This window comes from Antedon bifida, chromosome 4 (genome assembly GCF_963402885.1).
Source record: "Antedon bifida chromosome 4, ecAntBifi1.1, whole genome shotgun sequence".
NCBI classification, from domain to species: domain Eukaryota; kingdom Metazoa; phylum Echinodermata; class Crinoidea; order Comatulida; family Antedonidae; genus Antedon; species Antedon bifida.
Window position 1 is genome coordinate 24,096,152 of NC_136229.1, and position 18,161 is coordinate 24,114,312.

Sequence of the window (18,161 nt, forward strand, 5' to 3'; positions counted from 1 at the left end):
GTTTCGAGTTTAGCGCCCTCTCCAGGAGAAATCATGTGGTGGCGCAGGCGCGGTGCACGCTCAAAAACGTCATAGACATTGTTGCTAAGCACTTTGTTGCCAACAACATAACAAAAAAAAGATCAATGTGTGTGCAATTGACGCACACGGAGATCCATATCGAAGGCGGATTGGATCAGAACAGAGAGGGTAGGAAATCAATGAGAGAGGCCTAGCGAGATATAGGACGCTCATATTATTGAAGGAAATTATATACAGGTTATTATAGCTTTTCTATGAGAAGATATGGAAGTTTCAGGTGATAAAGTTAAATTTGGAAGACGATCTGGAAAATCAAGAAGTAAGTCACTGAAAAAGTCATTCGACATTGACAATAAATTTGCGTTAAATTTAGCCTAGGCTAGGCCTACCTAAAAGAATAAGATGAATTTGTCAGAGGTGCTGTAAGTGTAAATAGGCCTAGTAGGCCTACTTTACTTAAAACCCACAATATGGATGCTTGCTAGGACTAAGCTAGCCTGTCTACTAAGGCCAGGTCTAGGATTGGTCAACTTTTTATAAATAATATAATAATTAATATTAAAATCACTTTATATTTTTTTAGGATCTCCTGTTCAAGATGATGAGGATCAGGGTGTAAGCAGACGCAATAATATTACAGTGTTGTCAAAAGATGAGTGGGGAAGAATCCAAACACAGTTGTCAAGAACATCAAAAGAAGCTGAGAGGCTCAAGAATCTAAAGTTGGAAAGAGAAGACCTCCATGAAAGATCCACCGAAATGGTGAAGAACTGGAGCAATACCATTGCTGTAAGCAGTTAACAAACCAATCAAATAAACATTGTGAAAATTATTTATCGCTTTTGATTTTGGGGTCTCACTTTAAATGCAATGCAAGAACGTAACCGCGCCACACAAGTAATTTGACCAATCATGATGCGATGGACCTTTTGAACTATCGCTTGTGATTGGTGAAGTCATTTGTTGTGCTTACTTACTTGAGTTGAGTCCTAGAATTGAGAACCAAGATTTAATGTTAGGTCTTGGTACTGAGCTTGCAAAACAAGAACAATTTTGTTAATATTCTTTAATGGGGAATCATAACATTTTATTTACATGATATGTCCTTTTATGGGCTTCATACTTCAATTAGCATGCATAACAAATAGCAATTTTTCTGAAATATTTCCATCACAGTTTTTTATGTACTAGGGCCTAGGCCCAGGATTATAAAATACAGTACTCTTTTTTTTCGTAGTGAATAATAGTTGATATATTTTGTAATAGGGGCAAAGATTGAAAAAGCTTGAAGCAAGAAAGATTCGAGAAGAGAAAGAGGAGGAAGAACGAGTACAAATAGACATAGAAGAAGCAAAGTTCCAGGCAGAGAAACGAAAGGAAGCAATAGAAAAAGCCAAAACATTACAATACTATCAAACTGACAGAGTGAAAGGATTTCATGTAAGTTTGATGTGCATCCCAAAATGGGAAGAAAGCCATACGAATACCATTAAAGGATGATCATGATCATTTGAGCAGTTATCTTTATTTAATTCTAAATCACATGTGGTGTGATTACAGAAGCTTTTCTGTTAACTTGCTTCTATCAATTTCAATCTGTTTACTGAATACTGTAATGAATCTGCAGAAAATCTGCAGAAAATTAGTTATATTATTAACAATTAATACTTGGAATTTCTTCTTTCAGGGAGCATTATTACTGACGGAAGTATTAAAGGAACGAGAAGCCCAGATAGAGCTGAAGAAAAGAAGGGACGAACAATTTAAAGGAAAAGACAAAAATCTGCTGCAAAAATATCAAAAAGACTTAGAGTCAGGCATCCTGGAAGATCACACAAAGGCAATGAAAGCGCTTAAAGAACGTAAAGACATTTCAGACTTCCAAAAGAGACAGTAAGTTTACATTTGATTTGTTGGGAGACAATGGTGTACACACGATGCAAGTAATTTGACCAATCACAAGTGACAGATCATCAGCTGAAATGTCACTTGTGATTTATCAAATTACTAGTGTTGGACATACGTCATAGGGTGCATTATTGCTAATAACTTTGGTGGGTAGGTCATCATCCCAGCCTGAACGTGCTCATTGTGTTGTATTTTAGTGGGTACTACCAAGATTAAAATCTAATCAAATTGAATTGCATTATTAGAGCATGTGACATGATTCTAGAAAATAACAGTTTTAATTGTTTGATTTTATTTTAAGGATTCAAGAACATCTTAAAGCACTCCAAATCGCTAAAAATCAAGACATGCATGAAGGCATGCAACTGAAACATCAACTGGAAGTTTATAATGCGGAGAAAGCGAGAATCGAGGAAATACAACGTGCGGAGAAATTAGACCTGATGCATTCTCACATGCAGACAGTGAGCGACAGGGATTTGATAAGAGCGGCTGAAAAGCAGAAGGAAGAAGAAGAGGAAGAAGAAATAAGAATCTTTGCAAAAGCAAAGAAAAAGATGACAAGCCTCAGAAAAGAAAGAGAACAGGAGCTCTGGCAGTAAGTATCTCACAATGTTTTAGGTGTACTGGGTGCCGCCAGGAATTTTGAGAGAGTGATGGGCAGTGGCGGATCAAGTATTTTTTTTAACTGGGGAATACTAACATATAATATTAACAGGCTGTCAAACATGGATATCAAAAAGTAGTTTCATTTTGTAGCTGTCAAAGGTGGAGGGGTGGGGAGTGGTCAAAATGTAATGAAGATTATGTTAAGATGAATGTGCATATAGTACCTTACTTTAATAAGTGCAGAACAAAAAAAGTAATTGAAATATCGGACTCCTCTTTGGCGGCGCTTTTTGAATAATGTGTGTATTATGCATGATTAAGGAATTGAAAAAGAAGTGGTAGGTTGAATCTGACTAATTATAAAAACTATTATCTTTTAGGAAAAAACAGGATCATTTATCTTCTATGGTGACCAAGTTAGATACCCAGCTAAAACAGGCTAAGGATGATGAAGATGACCGCATTGCACGTGCCGTTGCAGAAAGAGAAGACAAGATTAAGAACGAAACTCAAGAGAAGGAGAAAGCATTTACAGAAATGCTTGCAGAAACGTCAAAACATCGAACTGAGCATATGAAACGTAGGCAAGATGAACAGCGTGCTGAACGCAAGAAAGAGTTAGAGGCGCTGAGACTTAAAGAAGAGGCAGATGCGTTGTTCTTTGCTAAGCAAGTTGAGAAGGAAGAAAAGCGAAAGGAAGGAATGACGGAATTACAGAAGGCGCATGTGCAACAGATTGAAGAGCGTCAAACTAAAGAGAAGGACATTAAAATGGAACAGCTTGCTATGGATCAGAAGAATATTGAACTATTGGGTGTGGAAGAGGAACAGTTTCAAGAATATGCCACGAAGGTTATTGATCATTGCAAGAATGGAGGCCGAAATGTTTACCCATTGGTTAAAGCAGCTCGTGAAGGCCATGGTGGAGGTTTAGGCCCTGTCTTTGAAGGCAAAGGGGGAATTAGGCCTAGCTACCTTGTCCAAGATAAGAGTGCTGTTGAGCTGCCTCATTACCAGAGAGGAAGCACAGAGGAAATGAAATCACTCCATGTTGGTAATCCATCCAACACGCGGAAACGATTAGGATTCGTCTGGTAATAGATAATTCTAAAAACATTGATTATTGATTATATTATTGTTGCTTATCGATTATTGTATATTTTATCTTCAAACCACAAAATTTATCCAGTTGGTAATTCTTCCAAATGGCAATTAAAGCCATTTTAATGTCTTTTATTGTAATATAATCATCTGTTATTATTAACATAAAAAACTGTACATATTTAAAAATCGTTATAAATAAATATAAAAAAAATTATATTTGATCTTAAAAGTTTTCTTATTAAAATGAATATTCGTAAGTATTTTTGTAGTAATGCTGATGCTAAAGAGAAATGATGAACCTGTGCCACTGTGGTCTTCAAATACAAGTTTCATGATGACATGGACATCTGAGTGTTCACAGAGCCCCTCTAAACGTTCCACTGACTGCTAACTTAATCAACTGAGCCCATAAACTAAATAAAATAAGCCCTGTAAACTTTCCCGAACTGTCAATATTTATAATCTTCAATTGCACACTCTCAATATCCATAATAATTAAAACAATTTCAGTTAACGTTTTGATTAAGTATTACACAGTTTTCTTGAACTTCATCATACACTCATACATGTAAAGGCAGTCATCTATGATGTAACTAAAAAAAAGAAAAGAAATAAAGAGGTGAGGAATATTTGAAGATCTTTAAACTCTGTCTACACTATCAAACTAGCTTGACAAAAATAGTGCGATATGCCCAAATATTGTAGTGATATGACATCATGTCCATATATGGGCATGACATCACATTTTTTGTCACATAGAGTTTGATAGTATAGACAAAGAACTTATAACACAAGAATCTCCTGTTCTTCAATTTGCATTAAAAACACAGTATCGGAAGTACAGGGTTAAAAGGTCAAACTGGGCGACACCATTTCACAGCATGGAGCAGCGCCCCCTCCAAACTAGAAAGTCAATTACTCTATCCCCCTAGAGTATTAGCAGATCCCCTCTATGATTTTTACTTTGTAATTTGATGCGGGCGCCCTACTCCTCAGTCAATTACTCTATCCCCCTAGAGTATTAGCAGATCCCCTCTATGATTTTGACTTTCTAATTTGATGCGGGCGCCCTACTCCATGGCTCACAATGGCGCCACCCATTAGCTCTATTCTATCCCACAATGCCTTTCGAAATTGTTACGCGCTTCGGACGAACAGGAGATTCTTGTGTTATAAGTTCTTTGGTATAGACAGAGCTTTGGAAGAAGCTCAAACGAATCAGGATTTTCTCATTTCTTCAGTCAACTCTCTAAAAAACGGGACAAAAACAACTGATAGTCTGTTAAATTACCATCTTCTTGTCTACTGTCCTGAAAAAGTTTTTCTGGATGTCTATATGCACTGTCTGCATAATTATAGCGTCTGTCTATATGTACTGTTTGTCTACACTGTACAGTATGTGTACTGTTTGTCTATATGTACTGTCTATTTTTACTGCCTGTCTATACTGTCTATTATGTACTGTCTGTATGTACTGTACAGAATGTGCTCTATCTATCTATTTGTCTGTCTTTACTGTCTATTTGTCCTGTTTATTTGTATTGTCTGTCTATATATTATGCACAGCCCATCTATAATACTGAAAATGCTTACCTATACCAAAAGACCACTAACGGTATTGTGGCACCATGCCATATGGAATGCGCATCGAAAATCCAACCAATTGGAGCAAAGTCACCAAGTTCAAGAAGTAATAATAAACTGGTGCCAATTACGGTCACCATGGCCTTCCATACATAAGGCTGGTGTGACATGTTTTTTATACTCCACAGCACAATCCATATAGTATTTATAGCACCTTTAAAAATAATAAATATATACTTTTATACTAGTTCCAGCAACACTCTCATTCTGAAGCGTGTACAAAATCTTAACCAATTTACAGTACTTTAAATCAAATATTTCCTTTTCAACATTGACAGAGATCTTTGTGTGAACTTTGGGACCCATATTGGGTTTTTTTTAGTGATCAGCAGGGCAAGTTTGGCATATATTTTACTTGCCCTTACCAAATTTAACTTTCCCTAAAAAAATTGTGAAAGGAAGATGCACATGTTTGGATATATACAGCAGGGATACATGTACATGGTTTTATTATTTATTGTTCTGACTGTAAAAATTAGACTTAAAAAAAATAATTCTTAAAAAAATTGTTGTTGAATATTCCATTTTAATGTAACATAATAGTTATCCACCATTGACCAAAGATTGGATTGAAATAAAATGTATTTACCTGAAAAAATGTTATTTAAAGCAAAAAATGGTCAAATTGGCTGCCAGCCAATGGATTTTTGGTTTAATTTAAAAAAAACTTTTTTTTTTTATCATTTTTTTTTCTATGGAAGTGATTAACTTTATTAAAACTACAAAATAACAATTAACATATAACAATATTCAAAGTCTGATTTAATTAATCTTCATTTTTCATGTTTTTGGGGGACAATACATCTTTAAATAAACTTTATAACAATCTATGGTTGGTAATGTTAAAATAAAAAAACATTTAACTTACCCACAGCAACATTTACTTTCATATTGTAACCATAATCAAACTTTACAAACGAAAGATAGTACACATGTGCAGAAAACAATGTAGTCATGACAACGATACACAAACATGTGATTTTAGAGTGAAGAATACCACCATACCAACCAAGAACACTATAATTATAAAAAACAGAAAGTAAATGTGACCAAATCAACATAAAGCTGTCTACACTATCAAACTTTATGAAAAAATGTGATGTGCCCATATATGGACATGATGATGTCATATCACTACCATATTTGGGAATATCACTACCATATTTGGGCACATTACACTTTTTTTTTGTCAGGAAAAAAATAATTTTGAGAATTTCTGGGCCAGTTTCAGTGGCCATATCAAACAATCATACTTATGTCAATGGAATGTTTACTTATGTCAAGCTAAGTGAATATTAAAATAATTAAAAACTATATACTGACCGTATACAGTGGGTTAATAGACTAGCTAGCACTAATGATGTTGCACCGAAATAATCCATTCTCTGAAAATAAGAAGTTCATGGACAAGATGAGGGAGAGGTCAATAAGTGGCCCTGAGGCTTGGTGACCTGCTTTTGATACCAGAGGTGTAGGTTCAATTCCAAAATCACTCTGGGATAAACAGTCTGGTTTTACAGTTTTAGTACTGTACATAATTAAAAACAACATTTGCTTGTAAGTAGTCTATAAGTATATGGCATTCCAGTTTTTTTTTTATCATAAGATGAACAAATTTGATTTATTAGTAAAAATAAATGATGTAGTTAGTTTAAATGGTCAAATAATTTTCCCACTAATAAACTAGATTTAAGATGTTTTATTTTGGCTAAATTTCTGAATAGAACTCTCACCTCTGTCCAAATTAAATCTCTAGTGTGAAAAACTGTAGACCAAATCCAGGCATTCATACTAATCTATAGACAGAGCAAAAATAAAATAATAAAATAAACACTCAGAAAATGAGCAAACACTTGGTGCAAAATGCAGAGAGCTACAGAGAGCATGTTATCTAATAATTCAGCATATCGATTTTCCTGAAAACGCATAGTCTGTTGGTATAGTTATTTGAAAAAATCAAGTATCTTGATTGTACATACATCTGTCTGAACTAGGCCCAGGCTGAGTGAGTGAACCAGAGCAATGTATGCATACAGTGGAACCCCTTATTCAGGGCCAGATACCCTTATTCAGGGAATACCTCTATTCAGAAGATACCCAGATACCCTTATTCAGGGAATACCTCTATTCAGAAGATACCCTTATTTAGGGGATACCCCTATTCAGGGGATACCCTTAATAACGGGACACTTTCAGGTGAAACGACCATGAGGAAGTATCACTATGGCAAACCCAAATTCATAAGACATCATTACGAGGACACTTTTGTTGGTCCCAAAGGTGTCCCCTTAATAGACGTTCTACTGTACTCACCATAGAATATATCTGCCATGTACTATACATTGGTGCTGCAGATGGAACTTTTAATCTGAATTGCCACCAGAAATAGAGATGCAATGCAGCATGGCATATTGAGAAGACAACGGACGCTAGTTCTTGGATTCCGAATATTCGCTGAAAAGGCCACTAAAAGAAAAATCAAATAAGTCCTTTAAGAAACAGTGCTATTTCCTATACAGTAATATTTACCTAGAAAGATACACAGTTGATCCCCGGAGTTGATCTTTTTCTTAAATGGCTGTAAAGACAAACCAAAGGTTGTTCATCATTTTGTATTTTGTTTTACTTGATTGTTTGTTTCTTGTCTATTAGTTTTCCACAAATAATACATATTTTCTTTTAATAAATCTTTAAATATTAAATTGAATTCTACCTCACACCCACCCTTTTTTACAAATCCCCCATAGCACTACTTTGTGCATCCCAAATGCCCTTTGCAAATCCCAAAATTTGAAAAAAATCGCTTGCAAAACTGATGAATGATAGGATGTGATAACGAGATAGAATGAAGCTGAAATTAATAGATGATAAAGTAAAAACACACAACATAATATTACTATATAATAGAAGAATACAGATAAAAGCATACCTTGCCGTGAAACTGAGGACAAGGCATTTTATTGTGATCGTAATATTCAACTGCTATCCACATACAATCATATCCGCATTCATCCTTGCAGTGCCACTGTAGAGCGTTGAGGTACCAGGCCCTGCTTGCTTCAAACTTGTCTACATCTACCTGCATGCTGCAGTTCTCCTTAATGCAATAACGTAAGCATTTACGATACACTGGATGTTGGTCGCCCTTAGAACAACCACCAGATTTTATTGCAGAAAATAGGAAAATTGTAATTAGTCCAGTTGCAGCATAGTACATCATCTATATGTAATCAATTGGAAGGAATGGAGATTACAAATTGAAGGCAAAGGAATACAGTAACAACTAACATTAACAATGTGGGTGTAACGTTCTGTAACGGTTTTTTTTCTTCTTTTATTATTTTTTGAAATACACAAAGTATACAAAATACAGTATAAACAATGTCAACCAATCAAAAAGTAGTTAAGAACTCTTTTATCAAAACTGTAAGTGGGCCTATATAGAACAGAGGCGAGGTACTTATAAATCCTACTTTCTAAATCTAGGCCCAGCCCTAGTTCTATAGATAGTGTAGTCTCTCCTCAGGAGACTCCTGACATTACCTGCCTCTCCTAAGCCTAGCCCTAGTGCGTGCTAAGCCGAGGCCTAATTTGAAAGAAACATAGGGGCCTGGCCCTAGGGGTCACAGTGCATTTTGGCCGCCAATCTTTTTTCGGCCACCAGTTATGGAACGACCAAATTCATGAAACTCCAAAAAGGACAAAATATGGCATGATCATAACTGTACATTATTACAGTGAAAAAAATAACTTTACCAAGTATATGGAACGCCACAGAGAACTATGGCCATTTAAACCAGAGATCAGTTGTGCAATGGGCTAAATACAGTTTTTTTGCCGTTTTTATAGATTTATATTATTCTACCATTTGAATATTTTGATCAAAATGAATATTGATTAAATTTTTATTTTTTTTATTTTACAGGTCCCAAAGATGTGTGTGCTTTGTAAAAATGTGTTTCTTTATGAATGTAATCAATATAAACCATACGAATAAAAGTGTTTTTGGCTGGCATATAAAAAAACTTCAGCATCACCTCCTTATTAAATAAATGATAGCTTTGCGATATAAGGGAAGTTTCATTTATAATTTCAAAGCAAAATGCCCTAGGATGAGTGTTAGGCCTACAAGGCTCATTAAACATTTAGTGCCTTGGTTTTAATACCTTAGTAGGGGCCTACACACAAATGATCCTTGAAACCGCCGCTAACGATAACCGTATATATCTGAGGTGATTTTTCTTTGTCATTGTCGTGCGCATCATCATAATATATTAGGCGGCTGAACATTTTTTTAAGCACTTGAGTTTACATGTATCCCAAACGTAATAAAGGTTACCGGTATTTGTTTGAGAGTGAGGGTACGCATCGTATCATATAAAAAGATTAGATTGACAATGATAGGGCGCACAGAAAGAATGTCCTAAGTTGTTATCGATATAAATAATGAAGTAGTAATACTGGTAAATAATTTATAAAATATCTAAATTAATTTCCGACAATTTTTCAAAATAAAACGAAAACCCCCAAACCACTTTATTTTCAAAAGCACACATACTTCCTGTAAAATAAATTGAGAAAAAAAATGTATTTTAACACACATGGTGTGTCATACATATTCAACAATAATTATAATTCTAGCGGCCGAAATGAACAATACATATTTTGTCCTTTTTGGCGCTTCATGAATTTGGCAATTCCATAACCGGCGGCCGAAATGACTGGCGGCCGAAATGATCAGACACCGCCTGGCCCCATCCATGCCTAGCTAGAGAGTAGCCGAGAGTAGTAGTAGCCTAGGCCTAGCATAAATCGGTCAAGAGAGGTAGGCCTATTATAGGACGCCCGTATGCCTGGCTTAAAACTACGGGCGATTATTTCTATTATTCACTATCTAATAATATATATTTTTCATCTCACCCTTATAAATTCTAGGCTTAGGCTAGCCTAGTAGGCGCGCCTGGGGGAGGAGCGATTCGTTGTATGTTGTTGTTACGCCGTAAATGTTGTGTTTGTTTTTCTTTTTTTTACACACGTTTTGAAGAGCGCCCTCAATTTCTTTAATATGATTGTTGTGTAACGGTGTAAAATATAGAAAATACAGTATTTTTATAACCTTCGATATTGTCAATTTATACAAAAACACACAAATAAATCGCAATATAACATGAACTGAATTTGAACATTTTAATACTGTACTATTATTTCATTGTTATTATTTAGGCACTTCTTTAGACAAGTTTAAAGAACACCGGTCCAACAAAATGTGGTCAAACACATAGTACTCTCAACAGGGAGGTATAAATTAAATTTTACCTCCATGCTCTGAAATTACAAAAGAGTAACACAAAAAAACAATGGCTCATAAGATAAGAAATATTTAATATATTATCTACAATTATCCAAAATCATTAAACCTAATCATTGTTTGGATCTATTGGAAAGTTTTGTGCATTTTCCTATGGATTTTTCTGTGACAGAAATAATTTTTTGAAAAACAAGTGTTAACTCCGCGGACAAATATTGCAGAAAGTTTGTAGAATATTTAATTCTCCTAAATTAGGAAAACGTGATCATATCGACCTCTCATTAGCAAAACTTAGTCTCGTTGCTGATCCACACAATTAAAGTTCTCAATTGATTTAATGTCTCCTCAGATGACGACATCATGCAAGTAGAAAATGAAACCGTAAATATAGGAATTGAAATATAAAAATCGTTAACAGTCTGTACTTTAAAAAATTCAAGTTAAATATAAAGATTTCTCAAATAATAATTCGTTTTTATATGCCAGACAGTTAAGTAACACCTAAACATAATAATATTATTACTCTATCTATAAATAACATAATATGTTGATGATTGTCGATTCTCAGAAAACCAGATACCCATTATAAGAAAGAATTCAAGACATTTTATTATAATTTAAGATTGTGGGTAGTAATGATGTATTCTGGGTAGTAAAATGATGTATTCTGGGTAGTAAGGATGTATTTTGAGCAGTGAGCTGTAAGCCGAAGGCTAGAGGGTGTACTCCAGACTGAAAAGTGATTCCAACCGGAGTGGGAACCAACAAGATGGCGGCCGTAAATGTGTTCAAAAACATTATTTAATATAACAAATAATAATCTAATATAATACATTAAGACCACCTAAATTACAACACATATTCTTGTCAAAGCACAGTGAAGTTTTTATAAAATTAAATATGATTATTGTTAATTGCAATAGAATGAATAATTTCTTGGTAATCTAGCATTTTTTGTATACGAGGATCATATAGAATGCGTTCGCGTTTATACGCTTAACGCGCTGCGTATTGTTCTTACGCAGATAGGCTCAACACAGGCGTAGTAGTGCGTACTGCGTAGGGCATATCTGATTGGTCGATTGCAGCCGCCATCTTGTTGGTTCCCTCTCCATGGAGAATCACTTTTGACCTGCGATAACATTAAAAGATTGCCATCCAGCCTTCGGCTATTACATATCACTGATTTTGGGTAGAAATGATGTATTCTGTGTAGTAAAATGATGTATTCTGGGTAGTAATGATGTATTCTGTGTAGTAAAATGATGTATTCTGGGTTGTAATGATGTATTCTGGGTACCTGCTTTAAGGAGAGCTAACTACAGCATTTCTATACTTGCTAAACTATGTGATACATACAGTAGTAAACAATAACATTAAAGGTATCACACCAATAGGAATGTTGAAAAATAAGATAAAATATAGGAAGAAATTATTAAACACAATTATTACAATACAGTACCACAGTTTAATATTTTAGAGATTTAAAGGAAATCAGGGACCATATTAACATTTTTTTACTGCAGTTACTGCAATAAAAATATTTTGTTTAATCTTTTAAAACCTGTTGATACATTATTATTTATTTTTTCTGATAATCATACACACTGTTTATTGCAGAGACTGCTTCAGAAATTTCAAAATTGAGAAAAAGTAAAATCATATGTTATTGCAATAAAAAAAAGTTATTTAATGCAGTAACTGCAGTAGAATAATTTGAGATGATCCCTTAATATTTAACACAAACATTTTGGTAATCTTTAGCTAATTCTAAAAAGAACATGCGTGTAAAAATAATAAAATAATTTAAGGCAAAATGATATTATATGTTAATCTATGAATATATGCATTAAGCCTTTATAGTAGTACTTTACAGCATATAGATTCGTTTTACCCAGTTTATACTTACACTGTAATATAATCATTTCATTTATACTGTACTTTTCGTATTCTCTATTTGTATTACATAATAAAATAATATTTGAATAAAATAATACAATTGTTCCTCTAATGATGAGAACAATTTAAAAAAAAAAATAATAAAGATTTAAAAAAATAAACAAAATTAAACTTTTGGACAAGCAACCATTAAGAGAGACCATTTTGACTAATTTATGTTTGATTATTTATTGTTTACATTGTAATCTGTGACGAATTGATAGAAAATAGTGAACTTTTGTTTCAGGACAGTAGACGGTGATCTAACAGAAAACTGATGGAAAGTTCTAAATTAACAGTTGACCTTAACAGAAACAATTATTAAATTAACAGTTGAACTTAACAGATACTGACCATTGACAGTCCCAATAGAATCTGGTTTTAGTGGTGATTTTAAGAGAGATATAACTGTATTACAAACATAAATAGCGAAATTGGTATAAATAATTGACATGGTGTTACAACTCATCGTGCTTCGATGATGAATCCCCTTGGTCTGCTTGTCCAGCCATCTTTCACAATTTTTCATCTTCATTTGGTTTTATATATACTCCTTCCATTGCTTTCCAATACGTGTTTGAGTTCGGTGACCCTTGTGCGCTGACCTCTCGTTGGCCGTGGATTGGTCTACCGTATACCTCACCAGTTATTGTTAAATACCTTCAAAGTACAAGCAAGATTTACATTATGTCAAAGAAACATAACAGAAATAATTGGTCATATTGGTGTTGATACTGTATGTTAGATCCTAGATCCAAGCTATTACAATCATGATAATTATTTGCCATATGAAAATTACCATAACGATAGGCTTATAATTACTGAGGAAAGGGTAGGGGGTGTAGAGAGAAGAGGAGGGAGAGTTTGATTGATTCTAAGCCCAAGGCTACTCAGACTTTGTTATTGCTGGGTGCTATCTTGGAACAATAGGGTTCATTCATTTTCAGCAGTAAATATAATATATATATTAATATGCAGAAAAAATACTTACTTTTCAGTTAGAACATGTTTTAAACGAACTTGTTCATTTCTTTTCCAATTTGATCCTGAACATGTAACTGCCCACAAATCTCCTAAAAGATAATAAACTGCTGGTAATCACAAGATATACTAGATAGCGATACTATTTCCTCTTGCCTTGGCATTCATTGATATGTTGCTGGTACACAAACAATTATGTTTAAAAAAATGCTGGGTAGCCTGTTAAGGGGTTCATTTTTTCCACCTGCCCCGCAATAAAAATTAAAAAACCCATAGGCCTTATGAATCTTATTACAGTGTAGAAGGGGACATAATTTGGAACCAAGCACCCTAAATAAGTAGGGACCATGTCAACATTATTTTCCTAACACTTTGTTTATTTTGAAACTGAAGCAATAATAATAATACATTTTTGGGTAAAACAACTGTGACTGCCTTATAAACTTCTACATGCACTATATCATTAGATAAATGTAGTTACTGCAGTAGTAGATCATTTTTACATGATATGCACAACTGTAGTGTTTAATATAATCATAGAATTTCTCCTTATTTCAACACCAGCAGAAAGTGTTAACAGAAGAGAATGTAAATCATCATACTACTGAAATAAATATTTAATGATTTATTAAGAAAATTATATGTATCATTTTTGGAAACTTATAAAACAACAACAAACAACAACTGTATTATACTAATAATAAGAATAGTACAAGTACCGTCATCTCCATCTCCGTTCTCTCCAAAACAGCTAACTTCTTGATTCCCTGACAGTGGCGATTTAAACAAGTGACTATGTAGATTTCTGCGTGTGTCTGCATGTAATAGTCGAATTGTTTGACCACATTTAATTGGAGTTCTATGAATAAATTAAAAACAATGTTTATAATTTTGAAATGAAAAAGTTTAGTCGTATTAAGATAATTGCTGAAATACAAACAGATTCTAGTATAACCCCATCACGTCTGAGTTGGTAGTCACCAAGATTATAGCCTAAGATGGGCAGTATCTGAACCCCAGATGGCAGGGCTTTTATCCATGGAAAGGTAGTGTTAAATAGTCCAGGGAAATTAGTGCTTAGATACACAAGAACGGGCAGTGCTTTTACCTAGATGCCCCAGGGTATGAACAGTACGTATAACACACATGGGGCAGTACTTTTTTACCCCAGGATGTCAATAGTGCTTAAACACAAGAGTGGGCAGTGCTGTTACCCCAGAATGTGAACAGTGCTTAAACACAAGAGTGGGCAGTGCTGTTACCCCAGAATGTGAACAGTGCTTAAACACAAGAGTGGGCAGTGCTGTTACCACAGAATGTGAACAGTGCTTAAACACAAGAGTGGGCAGTGCTGTTACCACACAATGTGAACAGTGCTTAAACACAAGAGTGGGCAGTGCTGTTACCACACAATGTGAACAGTGCTTAAACACAAGAGTGGGCAGTGCTGTTACCACAGAATGTGAACAGTGCTTAAACACAAGAGTGGGCAGTGCTGTTACCCCAGAATGTGAACAGTGCTTAAACACAAGAGTGGGCAGTGCTGTTACCCCAGAATGTGAACAGTGCTTAAACACAAGAGTGGGCAGTGCTGTTACCCCAGAATGTGAACAGTGCTTAAACACAAGAGTGGGCAGTGCTGTTACCCCAGAATGTGAACAGTGCTTAAACACAAGAGTGGGCAGTGCTGTTACCCCAGAATGTGAACAGTGCTTAAACACAAGAGTGGGCAGTGCTGTTACCCCAGAATGTGAACAGTGCTTAAACACAAGAGTGGGCAGTGCTGTTACCCCAGAATGTGAACAGTGCTTAAACACAAGAGTGGGCAGTGCTGTTACCACTACAGGAATTTAGTGCAAGCTGTATACTCACCCTCTAGTGCATGTCTTCCCTTGTTTTGCTTTCACTTGCCAATAACTATTTTTATCATCAGTTGCTTCTACTGCTGTTACAGACTACAAAGAAAAGTTAAAACATTTTACATGGCTAACTTCTAACGTTTAAGCTCTGTTTACACTATCAAACTTTATGTGATGAAATGTGCCCATATATTGACTACACGATGACATCATATCACTATCATACTTGGGCATATCACACTTTTTTTGTCAAACTAGCTTATAATTGTCAATGCCATTTTAAGGGTAAGGGGAGGTGGCATGACTGGAGATAACATTATTATTATTACCTGCTGTCCACTACCAGAACCATATTTAATATCATGTGAGTGTAGTCGTACATTGTGTCTGGTATTCATTAATTTAATAACGGATCCACAAGTTACATATTCATAAGTAATACTCGAGTCTGAAAAACAGAATCATACATTAATATTAAAAATTAAGATTTAACTGTATGTAATAAGAAATTTGTTTGTCAAACTATAATTATTTAGTAATCTAAAGTAAACAGTATTACATAAACAATAAGATAATATTAAACATACTCTTAAATAGGAATAATAATGTGAACTTTTACAACAACAGCTGGCACTTTTTTTCCACTTTTAATTTGATCGAAAAAACATAATTTCTCAGCAAGATAAAAATAATATCAAATCATTATAATATTATTATTGTTTCAAATCAAATTTTAGAAAACACTGTCAGATTGCTTCTTTTTTTCCTATTATTTTATGGTGAAATTAAATCAGACTGAAAATCAAAATAAGCAATACAACAAGCCTAAACCTAGGCCTAGATTTTATTTCTAGGCTACAGAATGAGGCATATGACCGTTTCGGCCACAGACAGTTTCGGCCACAACAGATTTCTATGGCGCGCCATTCACGCATATATTAGACCGTGCTATTGTTTTTGCTATTAGTTATCGCATCTCGTGCTTTGTTGTATAGTATTTTTTATGACTTTTACTACACGTTACAGTGTTATCATTCTTAACGTTATTCCACTACAATTTGCATTTATTAGATTTGTTGTTTCCATTCCAGTTTAGTTGTATCATGGAGTCTTGGCGAAAAACAAATTCAACTGTCAGTGACACAGTTAAATACTCTCTTAGTACAGACGTATTAATAGTTTGGCTATGAAAAAAGAAATGCTAAGAGAAAAAAAGAAGTTTAATTAAAACGTTTTCCCTTCCATTGCTTAGGTGACCTAAGGAACAAAGGGGAATATCAGGAACTTACATATCAATACAAGCAGAATCAAGAAGAAAATTAGTGATAAAAAAAAATAAATTTAAGTTTGTCTGTGTCCGTGTTTTCCTGTGTAAAAACAAAAAACAAAAGTAAAACACAATGAAATCGATAATCCTGTATTACATTGTCGTGTTTCATTGTTCCCCTATCAATGGCACTATGGGCGTTCCATAGATATGGTAGTATTATTGTCTGTGGCCGAAATTGTCTGTGGCCGAAGTTGGCCTAATCCCAGAATGAATGGGCCAAATAGCTGGTCAATGAGGCGGTAACTGGCTGGCTCAAACCGGTTCGTGTCGAAAGGGAAATATAATTGCTGTACAACCGTCCACTACCCCGAACTTTGGACGTAGCTAAAAGTAAGCCTAGGCTTCGGAAATTACATAAAATAATATCTACATATTTACACTGACTTACCTGTTTGAACAAATGGAAAAATAAATATATATAATATAGAAAAGGTTGAAAAAATTGATGTTAAAAACCACCTAACCCCACACCGAGAAGCCATGTTTGACAGAGAGATAGCGACAAACAGTACACCATACGCGATACAACAAGTGGACGAACACCAAACGAACACGTCAGAGATTATAATACGGTATGGCGCCACCACTATTACGTAATCCATACACTTTATTATTCAATAACAGAAAAGTGACTTATGCCATCTGGAGGAGGTATAAACATACAAACGGTCTTAAAAATTTTTTTTTTTTAAATTATGATTGATTTAAAAAAAATTTCTTATAGCTATGGAAAGTGGCCTGTGCATGATGTGTGTCACTGTAGCCCCAGAAAGAAAAAAAAAACTAAATAGGCCTATAAATTGTTATACATAATTATGTTCTAAAACAAGAACCCCTCATTCATTTACACGTCTATATTTGATAGCGTAAATCAACCCGGCCTAAATTTAGGCATAGTAGGTTATATACTACTAGGATATGCTTTGAACGATAAATATGTTATTGGACATTCATTTCTAAACAATGTTTTTTTCTTGAAGAGTTTAGACATGATGATTATCCATCAAAATCCTGAGTTTCGATATTTTTCAATGACAATGTGTTGAAAGTGAATTGCTTGTGCAAAGTCATCCAGCATGAGACCTAAGGCTCTACACTATCACATTTTATGTGACAAATGTCATATATTGGCATATCACTACCATATTTGGGCACATCACACTTTTTTTGTCAAACCTGTTGATAGTGTGTAGACAGAGCTTTAGGTTGATAGCTCTACAACTTTTGTTAAATATACACATATCGTCAAAACTTCTCTCTTTCTCAAAGTAGACCGTATATATGACGGACGAACATGCATGTATTTAAGGGCGGGTACAATCAGGTATAATTGACCGATTGTTTATAGTTTATAATTAATTAAAAGTGATCGATCAATTGCATATATCACGTGACCTACCGGTATTAATTCAGTCATTCTGAGTGAACTCTAATACCACAACAATCGTTGACGTACACT

At 34.5% G+C, this 18,161-nt stretch overlaps 3 protein-coding genes across 3 annotated transcripts; 1 reads left to right on the plus strand and 2 right to left on the minus strand.

Moving 5' to 3' along the window:
* The first annotated feature begins 139 nt into the window (after nucleotides 1-139).
* On the plus strand, nucleotides 140-3,769 carry LOC144839701 (cilia- and flagella- associated protein 210-like). The gene is made up of 6 exons (XM_078695166.1): nucleotides 140-340; nucleotides 605-810; nucleotides 1,288-1,461; nucleotides 1,709-1,914; nucleotides 2,231-2,527; nucleotides 2,919-3,769. The coding sequence occupies exons 1-6, from the start codon at nucleotides 286-288 to the stop codon at nucleotides 3,634-3,636; spliced, it is 1,656 nt and encodes a 551-aa protein (XP_078551292.1). The 5' UTR covers nucleotides 140-285; the 3' UTR covers nucleotides 3,637-3,769.
* Nucleotides 3,732-10,308, minus strand: LOC144839702 (GPI-specific phospholipase A2-like PGAP3). The gene is made up of 8 exons (XM_078695167.1): nucleotides 10,207-10,308; nucleotides 8,216-8,506; nucleotides 7,600-7,752; nucleotides 7,020-7,082; nucleotides 6,610-6,671; nucleotides 6,155-6,303; nucleotides 5,236-5,440; nucleotides 3,732-4,235 (listed from the first exon to the last, which is right to left on the minus strand). Exons 2-8 carry the CDS (start codon nucleotides 8,504-8,506, stop codon nucleotides 4,172-4,174), a joined length of 987 nt encoding a protein of 328 aa, XP_078551293.1. The 5' UTR covers nucleotides 10,207-10,308; the 3' UTR covers nucleotides 3,732-4,171.
* A 151-nt stretch (nucleotides 10,309-10,459) lies between these two features.
* Nucleotides 10,460-17,222, minus strand: LOC144840029 (stromal cell-derived factor 2-like). Its single transcript, XM_078695656.1, has 6 exons — nucleotides 17,091-17,222; nucleotides 15,702-15,820; nucleotides 15,386-15,468; nucleotides 14,233-14,372; nucleotides 13,524-13,605; nucleotides 10,460-13,192 (listed from the first exon to the last, which is right to left on the minus strand). Exons 1-6 carry the CDS (start codon nucleotides 17,182-17,184, stop codon nucleotides 13,048-13,050), a joined length of 663 nt encoding a protein of 220 aa, XP_078551782.1. The 5' UTR covers nucleotides 17,185-17,222; the 3' UTR covers nucleotides 10,460-13,047.
* Between the last annotated feature and the right edge of the window lie 939 nt (nucleotides 17,223-18,161).